Genomic DNA, 13,199 nt, shown 5'->3' with positions numbered 1-13,199 from the left:
CAATTCCATGACAAATGTATTATATTTACTGTGTAATTGATTTATGTTTGATCTAACTCGGTTTAAATTAAAAAATTTATATGCACAACAACACTCCTCATGATACATTGTGATGGGGATAATTCCTTGTAATGTATATTATTTAGGGTGACCGCTTCGCCTCATATGGGGCGCTTTTGTAAGTAGGCGGTTCTAACTCGTGATTTTGTAGTATTTTACTTAATCGACTTTTATGTCACTCGCATTGTATCTTTCTAGGATGAGTTTGCTTTTTTTACGCAATGTATTTTGATTGTGTGTTGTCTCAAGGGATGATTTCGCTTGCGTCCCAGAGTTGGATCTTTGCCAACTTCATTTAGGGAGGAAAAGTTTTCCAGGGATAACGTCGTTGGGGGTTGATCTTAGTGGATTTTCGGTTAGGGGTCTCGGGGAAATTGGTATCTCAAGGGAGCCTCTCGAAAATCCATAGATCCCCCTTATCAAAGAAATTTTGAACTACAGCGGAAAAATTAACTTCATTACTTGGGCGTAAATTATAAGAGTTTCACAAGAGGTCGACGGGGAGGGATAAAACGCTACACTTCTACTTTGCCCCTTATTACAAAACATTCAAAAATGGAACTTTACGTACCCAGATAACTTAATAGTAATACTTCTTGAGATTTGCGATGTTCCACGTGCGAGGGATGTCCCACTTTGCATCCAACTTTCCAATGGGGCCCAAAGCTTAGGCTTTTCGCATCACCAGATCTCCCACTTAAAAACTTCTCGGCTTGACTCTCGCATTGGTTGTGTAAATAGTGGCCCGGATTGTGGCTTTTTCTCTGCACTCTTCGAAAAAGTTTACGTTCATCCTCAACCCTTGCTCGTTGTAGTTTGGGTTGTAATGTTTCAGTCGCCAACATAGTTCTCCTATTTCTGCCGGCACTACGGCATTTGTCCCATAAGATAGGTTAAACGGGAATTCTCCCATAGGAGTCCTTGGTGTCGTTCGATATGCCCATAAAATGCTAGGGAGCTCATCCACCCATGCCCCCTTTTCGGTTCCCAATCAAGTCTTCAAGTGTTAAAGGATTGTCCGATTGGTGACCTCCATCTGTCCGTTTGCTTGGTTATTACTAACTGATGTAAAGAATTATTTGATCGTCAACTCCTTGTACCAGTCCTTAAATTTATTCGCTGAAAACTGAGTCCCATTGTCGGATATTATGGCGCGGGGGATCCAAAACGTCATATGATGTTCTTCCATAGGAACTTGATCTTTCTCCGATATCTTGGCTAACGGCTTGGCGTCTATCCACTTTTTAAAATTGTCTACCGCGACCAAGAACTTTCTTTGTCCTGCGGCTTGCGAAAAAGACCCAACTAGGTCCAATCCCCTCTGATCAAAAGGGCAGGGACTTTCAAGGGGTTGCATTAGCGATGTCGGCTGGTGATTAATGCTTGCGTGTTCTTGGCATGCCCGGCATCTCCTTACCAACTCATGTGCGTCGGAGAGCATCGTTGGCCAAAAGAACCCATGCCTGAGGGCTTTTCCCGCTAAGTCCTTTCCTCCAAGATGGTTTTCGCAAATTTCCTTATGTATCTTTCTTAGGACATAATTTTCCTCTTCAGGAGTCAGGCACTTTAGGTTCATGATGTTATTTATGTTTTTGTTATTGAAACATTAGTATTATACAATTATATTTTCAAAATAAATTGATAATAATTGTTTTAATTGATAAGGAACTATTTACTTCTATTATTTGTAATTCACTTTCTAAATTTAATTGGTACTACTAAATTAAAAATATTTTTCAAAATCAAAATTTTATATTTTTTGTTCGCAGATGATTGTATTTCACTATTTTGTATTTAAGTCAATTAATATGAAATAAAAATAATAATATTCACAAACTCAATAGTAAAATAAAATAATTTATCAAAACTCCTTATTTTGGATTGTTTAAGTAAGAAGTTCCATTTAAGAAAAGATTAACTATATAACTCAATAAGAGCATAATATGAAAATGTACCCCAATAAAGGTACAAATATTTTCTTACAATAAAAATAAACACTCAAGAGATTTCACTATCTTATATTTATTCATAAGTTACATTCATTAGAATTCTCAAAATGATACGTCCATTATATTATGAAAAAAATTATAATCTAAAAATATTTATCTAATATTAAAATTAAAATAAAATTAATTAGTCAGAAATCACTTGAGTTAAATTTTTCAGCAATACTTTTAATTTAATAATAAAGTTGAGGATATTTATTCAATATTATATTTTTTTAAAGTTTGGATTAGTATTTACATGCTACTCATTGATATTCATTTTAAATTTTAATGTGCCCTAGTAATCATTTTTTTTTTAAAATATTTAAGATCTTTCCTAGCAAATTAAGTTTGTCAAAAAATTATTTGCCTATTTAGTTAGATATATCATTAATCTTTTAAGTACTTTAGAGGAATTAGAAGTACCATATATTTTTCTTATTGGTTAGAATTAAATATTATAGTTGATTCCTTATGTGTTCATTTAGAATCATTTTAATTTTTCAAGTTCATTTCTAAACGTTAACATCCCTAAACTTTAATTTTATCTCAATTGATCATTCTGACCATATTATAATTGAAATTTTTTTTTATTGAAAATGTTAACGACTCATTTAATAATTGATCGAAAAATGCATGTGATGACTAAAATTGAGAAATCTTTAACTTAAGGAATACAAAATGAGAAATCATAATAAATAGAATTTAATTAAAAAGACCCTAACACCAAAAATATAATTTTTTCAAAAAAGCATTTCTAATTATAATAAGATTGTTAATTTTTGCTGTCAATAGTGACTTATGTAATTATACAAATGATGAAAATACTTATGTAATTTTTTCCAGATGCTCTCTCTGACCGGTTGTTGGACTATGATGAAAATGTTCATAAACAAGTTGTTTCTGTGGTTTGCGATGTAGCATGTCATGCCCTCACATCCATACCAGTTGAAACTGTCAAACTGGTCTCAGAACGCCTTCGGGACAAATCTGTATGTACCTATCCAGTGACGGTACCTCTTTCTCATTATTAATTCTTGGTATCTACTTTGCTTGTGTCTCATAGCTTCTGGTGAAAAGGTATGCTATGGAGAGGTTAGCTGACATATATAGAGTATCTTGCATGAAGCGGTCTAGTGATTCAACGAAAGATGATGAATATGATGATTGGATTGTTGGCAAGATTTTCAGATGCTTTAGAAATAGATGAGAACACAAAAAAATCATTATAATTCTGGGTTGTTGAGTGGTTTTGATTTTTGGGCTCAAATGCAAGTATTTCAGACTTACAGTTTCTGATAATAGTTCTGTAAAAATTCGAGATTTAGGAAGTCTTAAAATATGGCTTGAGAATAATTAGTGGAAGGTGGAAATTCCAAATTGATGGATGCCAAATTATTAGGTTGATATACAATAGAGGCCGCCCATGTGGAAAATTAGATGCAACCAATCAACTGAAAATCCTAAGGTGTTGAAGGCAAAGATTATACCCTCTAGTCCCTTGACCACTACTTACACGAACCAAATTCTAATTTAGATTGGATTTGTTCAAAATTTAAATTAATTATATGATAAATATAATATACTTGCGATGTGATTGTTATATAATTTAAAAAAGATGGCCAATTATATATCAAATTAATTATATTTAATTTATAATTTATTCGATTCAACCAAATTCAATTTGAATACAAATTTTCCCATATCTTATATTTGATGACAGGTTTTTCTTGGTCTTTGTTCAACTTTGAGGTGCAGACACCAAACCCTTTTCCTAACAATCTCTCTCTATATACACACACATTTATCATCTCATCATTCAAAATTTTCAGACATTTCATTATTCTAGCAAGCTACTCAAATCTAGAAAATATTATCTTGCATAGTTGTCATGGGAGTTACAAGCATCACTCAAGAATTTAGCAGCCCGGTGGCACCGGAACGCCTGTTTAAGGCCTTGATCCTAGACTCTAACAACCTAATACCAAAACTCCTACCTCAATCCATCAAAAGTGTCGATTTACTACGAGGAGATGGAGGAGCCGGAAGCATTGAGCAAGTCAACTTCACCGAAAGTAAGCAACCTCAACGCTGATCTGAAAACATTAAATCTTGACATCATAAACTCAATTGTTCTAGTTTTATCTACTTTTTGGTACAGCTAGCCATTTTAAGTACGTGAAGCATCAGATAAATGAGCTGGACAAACAGAACCTTGTGTGCAAGTACACGATGATTGAGGGCGATGCATTGGGCGACAAGCTTGAATCCATCGTGTACGAGATCAAGTTTGAGGCATCCGACATTAATGGTGCAGGTTGTGTGTGCAAGATGACGAGTGAGTACCACACCCTTGGAGGGTATGAAGTTAAGGAGGAAGAAATCAAGGGCGGGAAAGAGAGTGCGATGGGCATATACAAAGTTGTGGAAGCTCACCTCTTGGAGAATCCCCATCTTTATGCTTAATATGCTTATATATGTTCTTGTCTGAATCTGTGTTCTCAGTTCAAAGTTAAACTTGCTAGCTTCATTACAACATGGAGTGTAATAGTTAATCCATCCCACACTGGAACTACATCAACAAGGAGGGCTACGAGTCATATATAAAAAGAGCCGGGCCGCCTCTGTTTAAAGCATACCTTTCTCGGCCTTTTGGCTAAGATCAAGTGTAGTATCTGTTCTTATCAGTTTAATATCTGATACGTGGGCCATTGGCCCACATGATATTAAATTAATTTTTTTAGGGGGAAGGCCCGATAAGGTAGCTTGCTGCCTGGGCCTTCGAGCGTCGCCCATGCGTTGCACTACTGCAAGGGCCTGGCGCACCCCACCAATCCTCGTCTATATTATTGATTGAAGTATTTTCTAACATTATGGCAAAGTGTTGCGTCAGGCGCTCGTACGAGAAAAGAGGCAATACTGTTATAGACGTTTAACAATTTAAGATACAAATGGGAGCAGTACTTTTTGTCTTGTAGATAAATTAGATTCATGATATGAACAGGTTGACACATTATCCTAAAAACTACAATTTCAATCTATGCGGTAAATGATCAAAAATATAATTTTTATACCAAAAGGGACGGGTTTTGGACATCCTAAATAGGCACAAAGGTAGCATAGTCATACATAACTAATGCGAATTCCCCGCAGCCTCAACGTTCTAAGCCTAAGGTCCCAAACATAAGACACAACACATGGAAAAGAAGAGATTCTTTGCATGCCCCACAATGCACAAACTTGCAAATTATTCCCTCTCCTCCATATATCGATTCCATGTTACTCATCCACTGTGTTCGACAACAAAGCTACTTTTCTAGTTTCTCTTCATTACCTAATCATGCTTCCAGATATGAAGGTATGTTGTTTTACCTCATGTACTCATACACGTAGGCTAAGAGATTTTAGTTTTACGTTTACCATTTTCACATCCCATCATATGGTGTAAACACAGAAGGCTCGAGTCACGGAGATAAAAGTTCGGATGGATTGTAATGGCTGTGTACGGAAGATCAACAAAGCTCTTCATGGCATCACCGGTATTCAGTTTCTATGGCTTACAGCACGACATGTGTTTAACGGTTGTGTTAAGTGTAGTGCGTGCGTCTATAACACAATGTTTATTGGCCACAGGTATATATGATATCTACGTTGATTTATGTCAGCAGAAGATAACAGTAGTTGGGTGGGCAGATCCTGATATAATAGTCAAAGCCATCATGAAAACAAGAAAAAGGGCAGTCATTTCTTCACATTCAGAACAGTTCGATCAACCAAAAGAACCAACACCTGAAGGTGGGGCCACTAATGGAGGAGCACCACTTTCGGAGTCCACCAAACTGCCAGCAGAGAAGACACCGCCTGAAGGTGGGGCCATTGATGGAGGAGCAACACCTTTGGAGTCCACAAACCCGCCAGCAGACATGACAACACCAGAAGAGTCATTGAAAGAACAAAAAGACCAGGAAAATCCATCGCGTGAATCTGCTATTGCCACAAGCAGTGGATTGACTGGATATCCTGAACCAAAAGATCGTTTAGCAATTCATGTCATACACCACCAGCCACCCAACTACGGATATCGATATGGCTACAATTATAGTTATCAACAGGGCTATGGTGGACAATGGCACGACTCCCATGGTGGTCTAGGATTCACAAGGGAACAGTCTCAGCCACCTCAACCTGTTTGCGTGACTCATGGTTACAACACATACAAGCCATCGCTATGTGTAACAGAATATGCCTATCCAGTTCCCGATCCACCGCCACGGTACTCACAGTATAGTAGACCAGACGACTATAGTCAGGATTACTACAGTGGGAACATTGGCAATGGCAATATCACATCAATGTTTAGTGAGGACAACCCAAATGCATGCAGAATAGTGTAAGACCCATATGGGTTAAAATTGCATACAAGAGAGACCATTGCCAGAGTAAACCAAAAAAACAACCAAACTTGAAAATTTTCATTTGCGATGATACTTAAAAGAGAATTCATTGCCATTTCTCAGCAAATAGATTCCTAGCTTGTAAGACCAGACAGCATTTATCCTAATACTACTCTTCATTAAGATTAAGGATTAATTCAAAGGTACCCAGGATTCCTTCCATGTGAAAGCATCACAGTAAAATTCATATTCAATTACCAAATGATTATAAAAAAATTACATCAATGTTCTTATATATAATTAACAGTAGTATCAGAAATGGAAGGTAAAGGATCTAACTAAATGTCCGCTCCTTGAAAGTGATAGGAATAATTCAAAATATATCTGCCTAAACAAAGCACAGAATTGCCTTCACAATATGGAAACTCGTGTATCTACTTCGTGACTGAATAAAGAGAAAGATGCTGTCAGCATAACATATAACATGATATCTAAAGGGATTGCTCGCTTCTCGATCTAAAAATGTGTTCTGGCAGGGAAATTGCCAATAGTGAAAAACAAAATTGCTTTCCTGTGGGCGATGAAGCCGGAAAATACAAAGAAGATAACGAAAAAATGGAGTGCTTACTTTCTGTTGCAAGGACACCTAATCATCACTATCACTCTGTCGGAGAATCTTCATCAACTCCATAGAGAACTTCATCAACATCTTCATCTTCACTTTCATCCTCTTGCACATCACGTTCTAAGACCTGCCTTCTGTTATTCGTGGCCTTGTCAATCTATTCAGAAAGTAAACCTCAATGAGCAAGATATAGAAAATGTCATAGAAATTTGCCTTCAACTGACATCCTAAAGGAATTAACCTGAGCTGACACAAGTTGCAAACGACCAGACAATTGGAATAAAGAGTTCATGGCTGGCACTTTTGATTTGGCAACCTAAAGGAAAAACAATACAGTTGAGTCATATATACCATTAAAGACCAAATATTAATAGCAAAAAGAGAAAATACTATACTTAGTCATCTTATTACGGAAAAAGAAAACGAATACGTGCTTAGACTCATATTTTCCATCTTTAAAAATTCTAATCTGAGTAGGATGTCCAGAGATGGTTGATGATAAGATTATTCCACCAATTCTTCCAATAACAATATTAGCCATAAACTCAGCCATTTTCAGATGTCAGACTAGCAACCCTATTCTGCTGCGCAAGAGGCAATTTAATTGTAAAGCACCATTCATCCTGAAAGTATGTTGGGCCAAGCAGGTTGGGGTTATATATCAATAGCTTGAAATGATAATTGAGCAAAATAAACATGGATTACTCTATAAATTCATAGCTCTCGTTGGCCTGATTTCAGCCAACATCAAGCTATGCAATGGGACAAGCAGTAGAATCCAAACATGTAACATCTATTCCACTAAAAAACACAGCATAAAATAAAAAGGCAAAGAAGCAAAACTAGAATGTAACTTTCACCATATCTACCTTGTACAAGGAATCAAGAAGTTTTGGTTCCTGAGATTTAACATAATCGCTGTGATACACTAATATACAGCATATCCAAGGAAGAACATGCTTGGCACTCTGAGATCTGGCAAAATAAAAGTTGATCAAGGGTGAAGATTGAATGTGAAACAAAAGAAGAAAAAAAATCATGTGCCTAGACACAATAAATACTGTTTGCAGTTACAAGAGCCGAAATTATGACATCATTGTTTCTACTCCAAATGTAGTTCTCCATTTGCAGCACCAAGTTGCACAGGCTTGTTAAAGAGCCTGTAAAGGGATTTTAAAGAGCAAACCTGGATTCCCAAACATCAACCAAGCCCTTCAACAGGTTGAATGCATCATTAGGTTCCATGGATGAGACAGTTGCTTTCACCTATATAGACGGGGACAACTTTTTATTTTCTATATAGAAACATCAGCAATAGAAACAACTCTGCAACACTATCAGGAAGACAAACCTTCTTATGTGGCATACTTGAATCAAGCTTAATGCCGTCCAATATTTCAGAATCCAAGGTTGTGCTAAGATCATTACTGCCAAGTATCCCTAAAGATCTCAGCTGGTCCTCCATGCAAAGGGTGACAGAGTCCAATTCGCCTTCATCTGCATCATCCCACATACATGAGTCACATGACCTAAACAATTGCTTCAACTAGCGGTAAATACTGGAGATGGATTATGCATCCAATCCCCTTAAATAATACACCAAGCAACTAGCATCTTGCATATTGTTTTAGGAAGATCCCGGCAGTTGAAACAGCCGGAGAAGACAAGCATTGTATTTTAAGACACAATATTAGTCATCATTTTGTAATCCTTTGAAAGAAATGGATATCATTAATATATGAGAATGATGTACTATTTTCACTTTGAATTGAACTGTACAGGGAACAGAAAATTCACAAGATGACTATGCGTTTCCATTAACGATTCAATTTGTTTTGTGGAAAAGAAATGATCTCATCCAACTTACATATGTATACCAACATTTGTGCATAACATTATAACAGCAGACAATTTAAGGTATTTTTTTTAGAGTCAAATCCATTATGCATGCAAATAACAACGAAATGCTAATTTTCATTGATGGGTTTTTATTCTAAATTCCAATATATCTTACTTGACGTGCATATTGCATGGAGAAATTATTCCTCAGGTGGAAGGCAAGTCGATTTTGCAGAATGAAGATGGTATAATTTTTTCCCACCAAGACAATGAAGTAGTCAGAAGAAAGCTATCAACAGGGCTCAATTTTCAAGCATACCTGTGCCTCCCGAAGGCTTAGTTCCGCTCTTATTGTCAACCGGATCAAATATCTTAGGCACGGGAAGTAGCGCACCCTCCGTATTTGTGCGATCCAAAGCAGTTACTGTTCATCATGATAAACAGTTATCAGCACAAACATATTCTGGATAAGGTAGCTAGAAAGTTAAATATGGCATCAAACTGAACACTAGCAAGCAAGCAACTGCATTCAAACGTGCCATGCATTTTCCATTCAGCACTTTGAATCAAATGGAATAAGTTGATGTCATATTTATAGAAGTTTAAATAAGGAGAACCACAGAGTTATTTTACAAGAACATGTTTATATAACCATTACGCCATGCTATCAGTTACACTTGTAACTGTGTTGAGAAACAGATCATGGGCAAAGCTGAATAATACCAAAATGCGCATCCACAACAAATGGTTTTTCTTTTCTAACTTAATATGATGCTTATTTCCTAAAGATGTATTCAAATTGTTATCAACATTGTCATCAAGAGAGAGAGAGAGGGGGGGGGGGGGGGGGGGGGGGGGATGGGGGGAACGAAGAAGGCTGACTTGCCTTTACTCCTGGTCTCTGACGCTCTTTCATATATGTGTGATTGACTGATAGGTCGAAGGATACCATCTTCTGAAAAATTTAACTCTATGTCTGTCCCAGAGTGCACCAGAACTTTCTCAAATGTCGGTTTTATAAGTAAACCAAAAGCAAGATACATGTGACCACATGCAGGCTCGGAAATGTTTTGTAGTTTTGCAGCAAATACATTCGGAACTGCCCCCTTGTGTTTCTTTAGAACTCCGCCATCACAAGGTACACTGATTTTTGTGGGTTTGGAATTCCGCAACTCATCTATTGTCTTTCCATGCCAAAAATAGCAAATACCAATTTCGGATATAGCCAGAACAGATAGACCAGCATCTGCATCTCCACTACTGGTGCATCTGCTATCCAAGAAGACAGCAGGGTGGTCCATTGCAAGAAACACTGAAGATGATTTCTTTTTGCTACCATCAATTTTCCACACTGCAACATATCGTTCAACTAAAGATGAAGAAAGCACATATCGACCATCTTCAGAGAAAACCATACATCTCACAGCACCCTGTTTAAAAATGGAGAAAAAAAATTATGAATAACCAATATACTGCTGCAGAACTGAAAATTCTCCAATTGTTTTCATAAGACAAAAATGGATCAACCAAGTGTGACTCAATGACATGAACCAAAAAGCTGTTAGCATCTCACAGGATGGCCAGAAAACTTCTGCAGCTTTTTTTGATTTGAAGAATTGAAAATCTTCACTTGACCTGCTGCAGTTGCTATCATCTTCCCATCTGATTTAAGGCAAAAGCCAAACAAGAAGCCAATAAGTAGGAAAGAAACATTCCAATGTTAACTTCTATATAAGAACATTGAAAAAATGACAGAGAAGAAAGAGGTATAGTGATTTACAGGCTTTCAATGCTGCAGAATATCAACCACTCTTGTTAGCACTAATTGGCCCTAACAGATAAAGACTGACACTGAGTCCCCAGATTCGGCTAACTTTTAATTACTTCAGAGACAATGTATTAAATATCTTAGATTAAGATTTGTTAAAGAAAAAGATTTATGGAGGAACTTTATTTCTGGAATTTGATGATCCAACATTATTTTTATGGAGGATTAGTAATAAAGTGTTGGCTACTCATAATTCAAGCACAGCAAAATGGTTGCACTGTTCTATGTACATTTTATTTTGCAGGCCAACTTTGATAGATAAACTAACTTCGTGCCAAAAGTTACCCACAAATGATGATGCGAACAGCAAAATTTATCAACACTAAACTTAGCAGGATGCAAGAATCATCTCATCCACTAAGCAAAAAGTAATAAAGTGAACAGCAAACTTTATGGACATCAAACCAGCAGGATACAAGTACCATCTCATCCATTGAGCAAAGAAAACCAGAGCAAACAATAAAACTTTATCAACACTAAAACAATGAAGTAGAAGTACATAGAGTTTTATCAGAAAGGACGAATACAGGACTAATACCTGGGGAAACTGCCAGAGAAGATATTACCCTTGAAGAAGCGGTCAACTTGTTTAACACATTTCCTGACATTGAGTCAATTTCACAAACCATTCCATCCGCACCAGCAGTATAAATGTGTGAACCATGTACTGAAAATGAAACAGCAGTGACACCCCTACACATTGGCATTGAATAGGGCAAAAATTATAAGTCTACCGAGTCCCAAACTCTGCATGTTTCCTCACACAACTTCTACATCTACATGAACTTATGAATACTTTGATAACTATATAAGACACTGCAGAGAAGTAGGTCCATTCTATTTCTCCTTGGTGAAATTGCAATTAATAGAATAATCATCTATACTTTCTTAGTTCAAGGGCAAGGCCACCACAAATATTCAGATCAGATGGTTAAAACAACTAAGTAAAACAAACAACTTTTTTCTATGAACTATTCTTACACAAAATTCAAAGATTTGAGGTACAATGTGATGTGCATGTCTGCCGATACACTTATAGGTTGGCAAAGAAGATAAACTATTCTATTTTAAGATGAAATTAACCCTGTCATATTCGTGGTCCGCGGAAGTACTTTTTGCTCAAGATCCCAAGAAAATTGAGCACATTAAACATTAAAGAAAGTTGTAAATCTGCAAGCAGTGGTCTTACGCAACAGAACTCACCCTGGATGACAGTTGTTAACCCTCCATTTCAACTGGCCAGCAGAAACATCCAATGCCAGAACATCACCACCGCCCGTTCCCAACACCAATAGGGAACTTCCAAGTTTCCGCTTTTTCTAATCGCATCCATTCCAACAATGTTAAGGCTAATTCAGAAACTAACATCTGTCCATAGATAATTGAACCAAAAAAACTGATTTGAATATATGTGTATACAAAATGCCAAACCTTTCTCTCCAAAGACAACCACTTCATACAAGTATAATCCATTGAAAGGTGACCTTCCCGATTCCCAAATATACTCGTCGTTTCCGTTGAAGAAATATCTGCAAATTCAGTCTGGAGCTGACCCTTCCCTGTGTCCCATATCTGAAAATTTGCCAAATTAAATCATCCTGGAAATCTTAGACCTGGCAATACCCCATCTTCCAAACAATACTATGACTTAAAATCTTTCACTCTTTAACTATATCAGTTACCCCTCCGTCTCGCTCTCTCGCTCCCTCCCTCTCCCACACTCAAATAAATTTCGCATTTCATCAAAGAAAAACAAACTCTCCACTCAAACACTTTATGCATTTCCAAAATTGAAGTTCATAACGTGAGCCCATTACATCTTAAAAGAACAATAACAATAATTTTGCACAAAATGCATTTGTCACCAACCTAGAAGCATGCTAGTTTAAGAACCAGAACCCAAAGCCAGAGGCACCAAAGCTATACTACAAATTTTAACAACAACAAGAATACTCCAGCTCTGAACTGTCTTTTCAAACTCTCAACAATATTCTAAGCAGCGAAAGAACGCACCTTTATTCGACCATCACCAAGAGTTATTGCAAACAAGTCTAAAGATGGACTAAACGAAGTCAAAACGTCCCGGATATTTGATGACCCCATCTTCTTTTTCTTGAGAGCTTAAAACCCAGAAAAGAAAATTGGATGAAAAGCCGAGCAAGCTGAAGAATGTAAAATGGGGTATTCTTTCTTTTGTTTGTGGGTGTTCCCTTCAAACCGTGTAGAAGGTGCGGCAGTGCGGTGCCGGAGGTGGCGGTCGAGCTGGCGGCGCGAAAACTGCAAGAATCAGCGTTGGGGGTGTGGTGGGAGGAAAACAAATATTAAATGGGCCGAATAGTAACAATGAGCCCAATAATATTGGGCTCACCCATTTGTTGAAACCCATATTTTCAGACAAGCAAAGGGGAAGGAAACCTTAAGACATAGTGGGCCCACCGGCAAAGTCGATCACGGGACAGACAGCGTAC

The 13,199-nt window shown here is 37.1% G+C and overlaps 3 protein-coding genes across 5 annotated transcripts; 2 read left to right on the top strand and 1 right to left on the bottom strand.

Annotated features, from left to right (window-relative positions):
* Positions 3,792–5,771, top strand: LOC105171566 (pathogenesis-related protein STH-2-like). Its single transcript, XM_011092728.2, has 3 exons — positions 3,792–4,120; positions 4,207–5,584; positions 5,679–5,771. The coding sequence occupies exons 1-2, from the start codon at positions 3,937–3,939 to the stop codon at positions 4,509–4,511; spliced, it is 489 nt and encodes a 162-aa protein (XP_011091030.1). The 5' UTR covers positions 3,792–3,936; the 3' UTR covers positions 4,512–5,584; positions 5,679–5,771.
* On the top strand, positions 5,540–6,439 carry LOC105171603 (heavy metal-associated isoprenylated plant protein 36-like). Its single transcript, XM_011092763.1, has one exon. It carries the CDS (start codon positions 5,540–5,542, stop codon positions 6,437–6,439), a length of 900 nt encoding a protein of 299 aa, XP_011091065.1.
* Positions 5,682–13,038, bottom strand: LOC105171565 (WD repeat-containing protein 43). Of its 3 annotated transcripts, none has more exons than XM_011092723.2 (13): positions 12,745–13,037; positions 12,163–12,303; positions 11,935–12,050; positions 11,270–11,424; positions 10,477–10,565; positions 9,790–10,333; positions 9,223–9,327; positions 8,416–8,561; positions 8,251–8,330; positions 7,934–8,039; positions 7,306–7,380; positions 7,068–7,221; positions 5,682–6,065 (listed from the first exon to the last, which is right to left on the bottom strand). In XM_011092723.2, exons 1-12 carry the CDS (start codon positions 12,832–12,834, stop codon positions 7,099–7,101), a joined length of 1,770 nt encoding a protein of 589 aa, XP_011091025.1. In that variant the 5' UTR covers positions 12,835–13,037; the 3' UTR covers positions 5,682–6,065; positions 7,068–7,098. The 3 variants fall into 3 exon arrangements, with proteins under 3 accessions (XP_011091025.1, XP_011091028.1, XP_011091026.1); XM_011092726.2 differs by lacking the exon at positions 5,682–6,065 and adding an exon at positions 6,079–6,230 and having other exon boundaries at positions 12,745–13,038; XM_011092724.2 differs by lacking the exon at positions 5,682–6,065 and adding an exon at positions 6,704–6,884 and having other exon boundaries at positions 12,745–13,038.

The sequence above is a fragment of the Sesamum indicum genome, linkage group LG10, assembly GCF_000512975.1.
Source record: "Sesamum indicum cultivar Zhongzhi No. 13 linkage group LG10, S_indicum_v1.0, whole genome shotgun sequence".
In the NCBI taxonomy this organism is placed as follows: domain Eukaryota; kingdom Viridiplantae; phylum Streptophyta; class Magnoliopsida; order Lamiales; family Pedaliaceae; genus Sesamum; species Sesamum indicum.
The sequence above is the reverse complement of the archived record's forward strand: the minus strand, read 5'-3'. Positions and strand labels throughout refer to the sequence as shown.

Coding starts and splice junctions, on each gene's coding strand:
- LOC105171566 (XM_011092728.2), top strand. CDS start 3,937: ATGGGAGTTACAAGCATCACTCAAGAATTTAGCAGCCCGGTGGCACCG. Junction 4,121..4,206: donor GCAAGTCAACTTCACCGAAA/GTAAGCAACCTC, acceptor TTTTTGGTACAG/CTAGCCATTTTAAGTACGTG.
- LOC105171603 (XM_011092763.1), top strand. CDS start 5,540: ATGGCTGTGTACGGAAGATCAACAAAGCTCTTCATGGCATCACCGGTA.
- LOC105171565 (XM_011092726.2), bottom strand. CDS start 12,834: ATGGGGTCATCAAATATCCGGGACGTTTTGACTTCGTTTAGTCCATCT. Junction 10,566..11,269: donor TTCTCTGGCAGTTTCCCCAG/GTATTAGTCCTG, acceptor GCCTTAAATCAG/ATGGGAAGATGATAGCAACT. Junction 10,334..10,476: donor AGAAGTTTTCTGGCCATCCT/GTGAGATGCTAA, acceptor ATTTTTAAACAG/GGTGCTGTGAGATGTATGGT.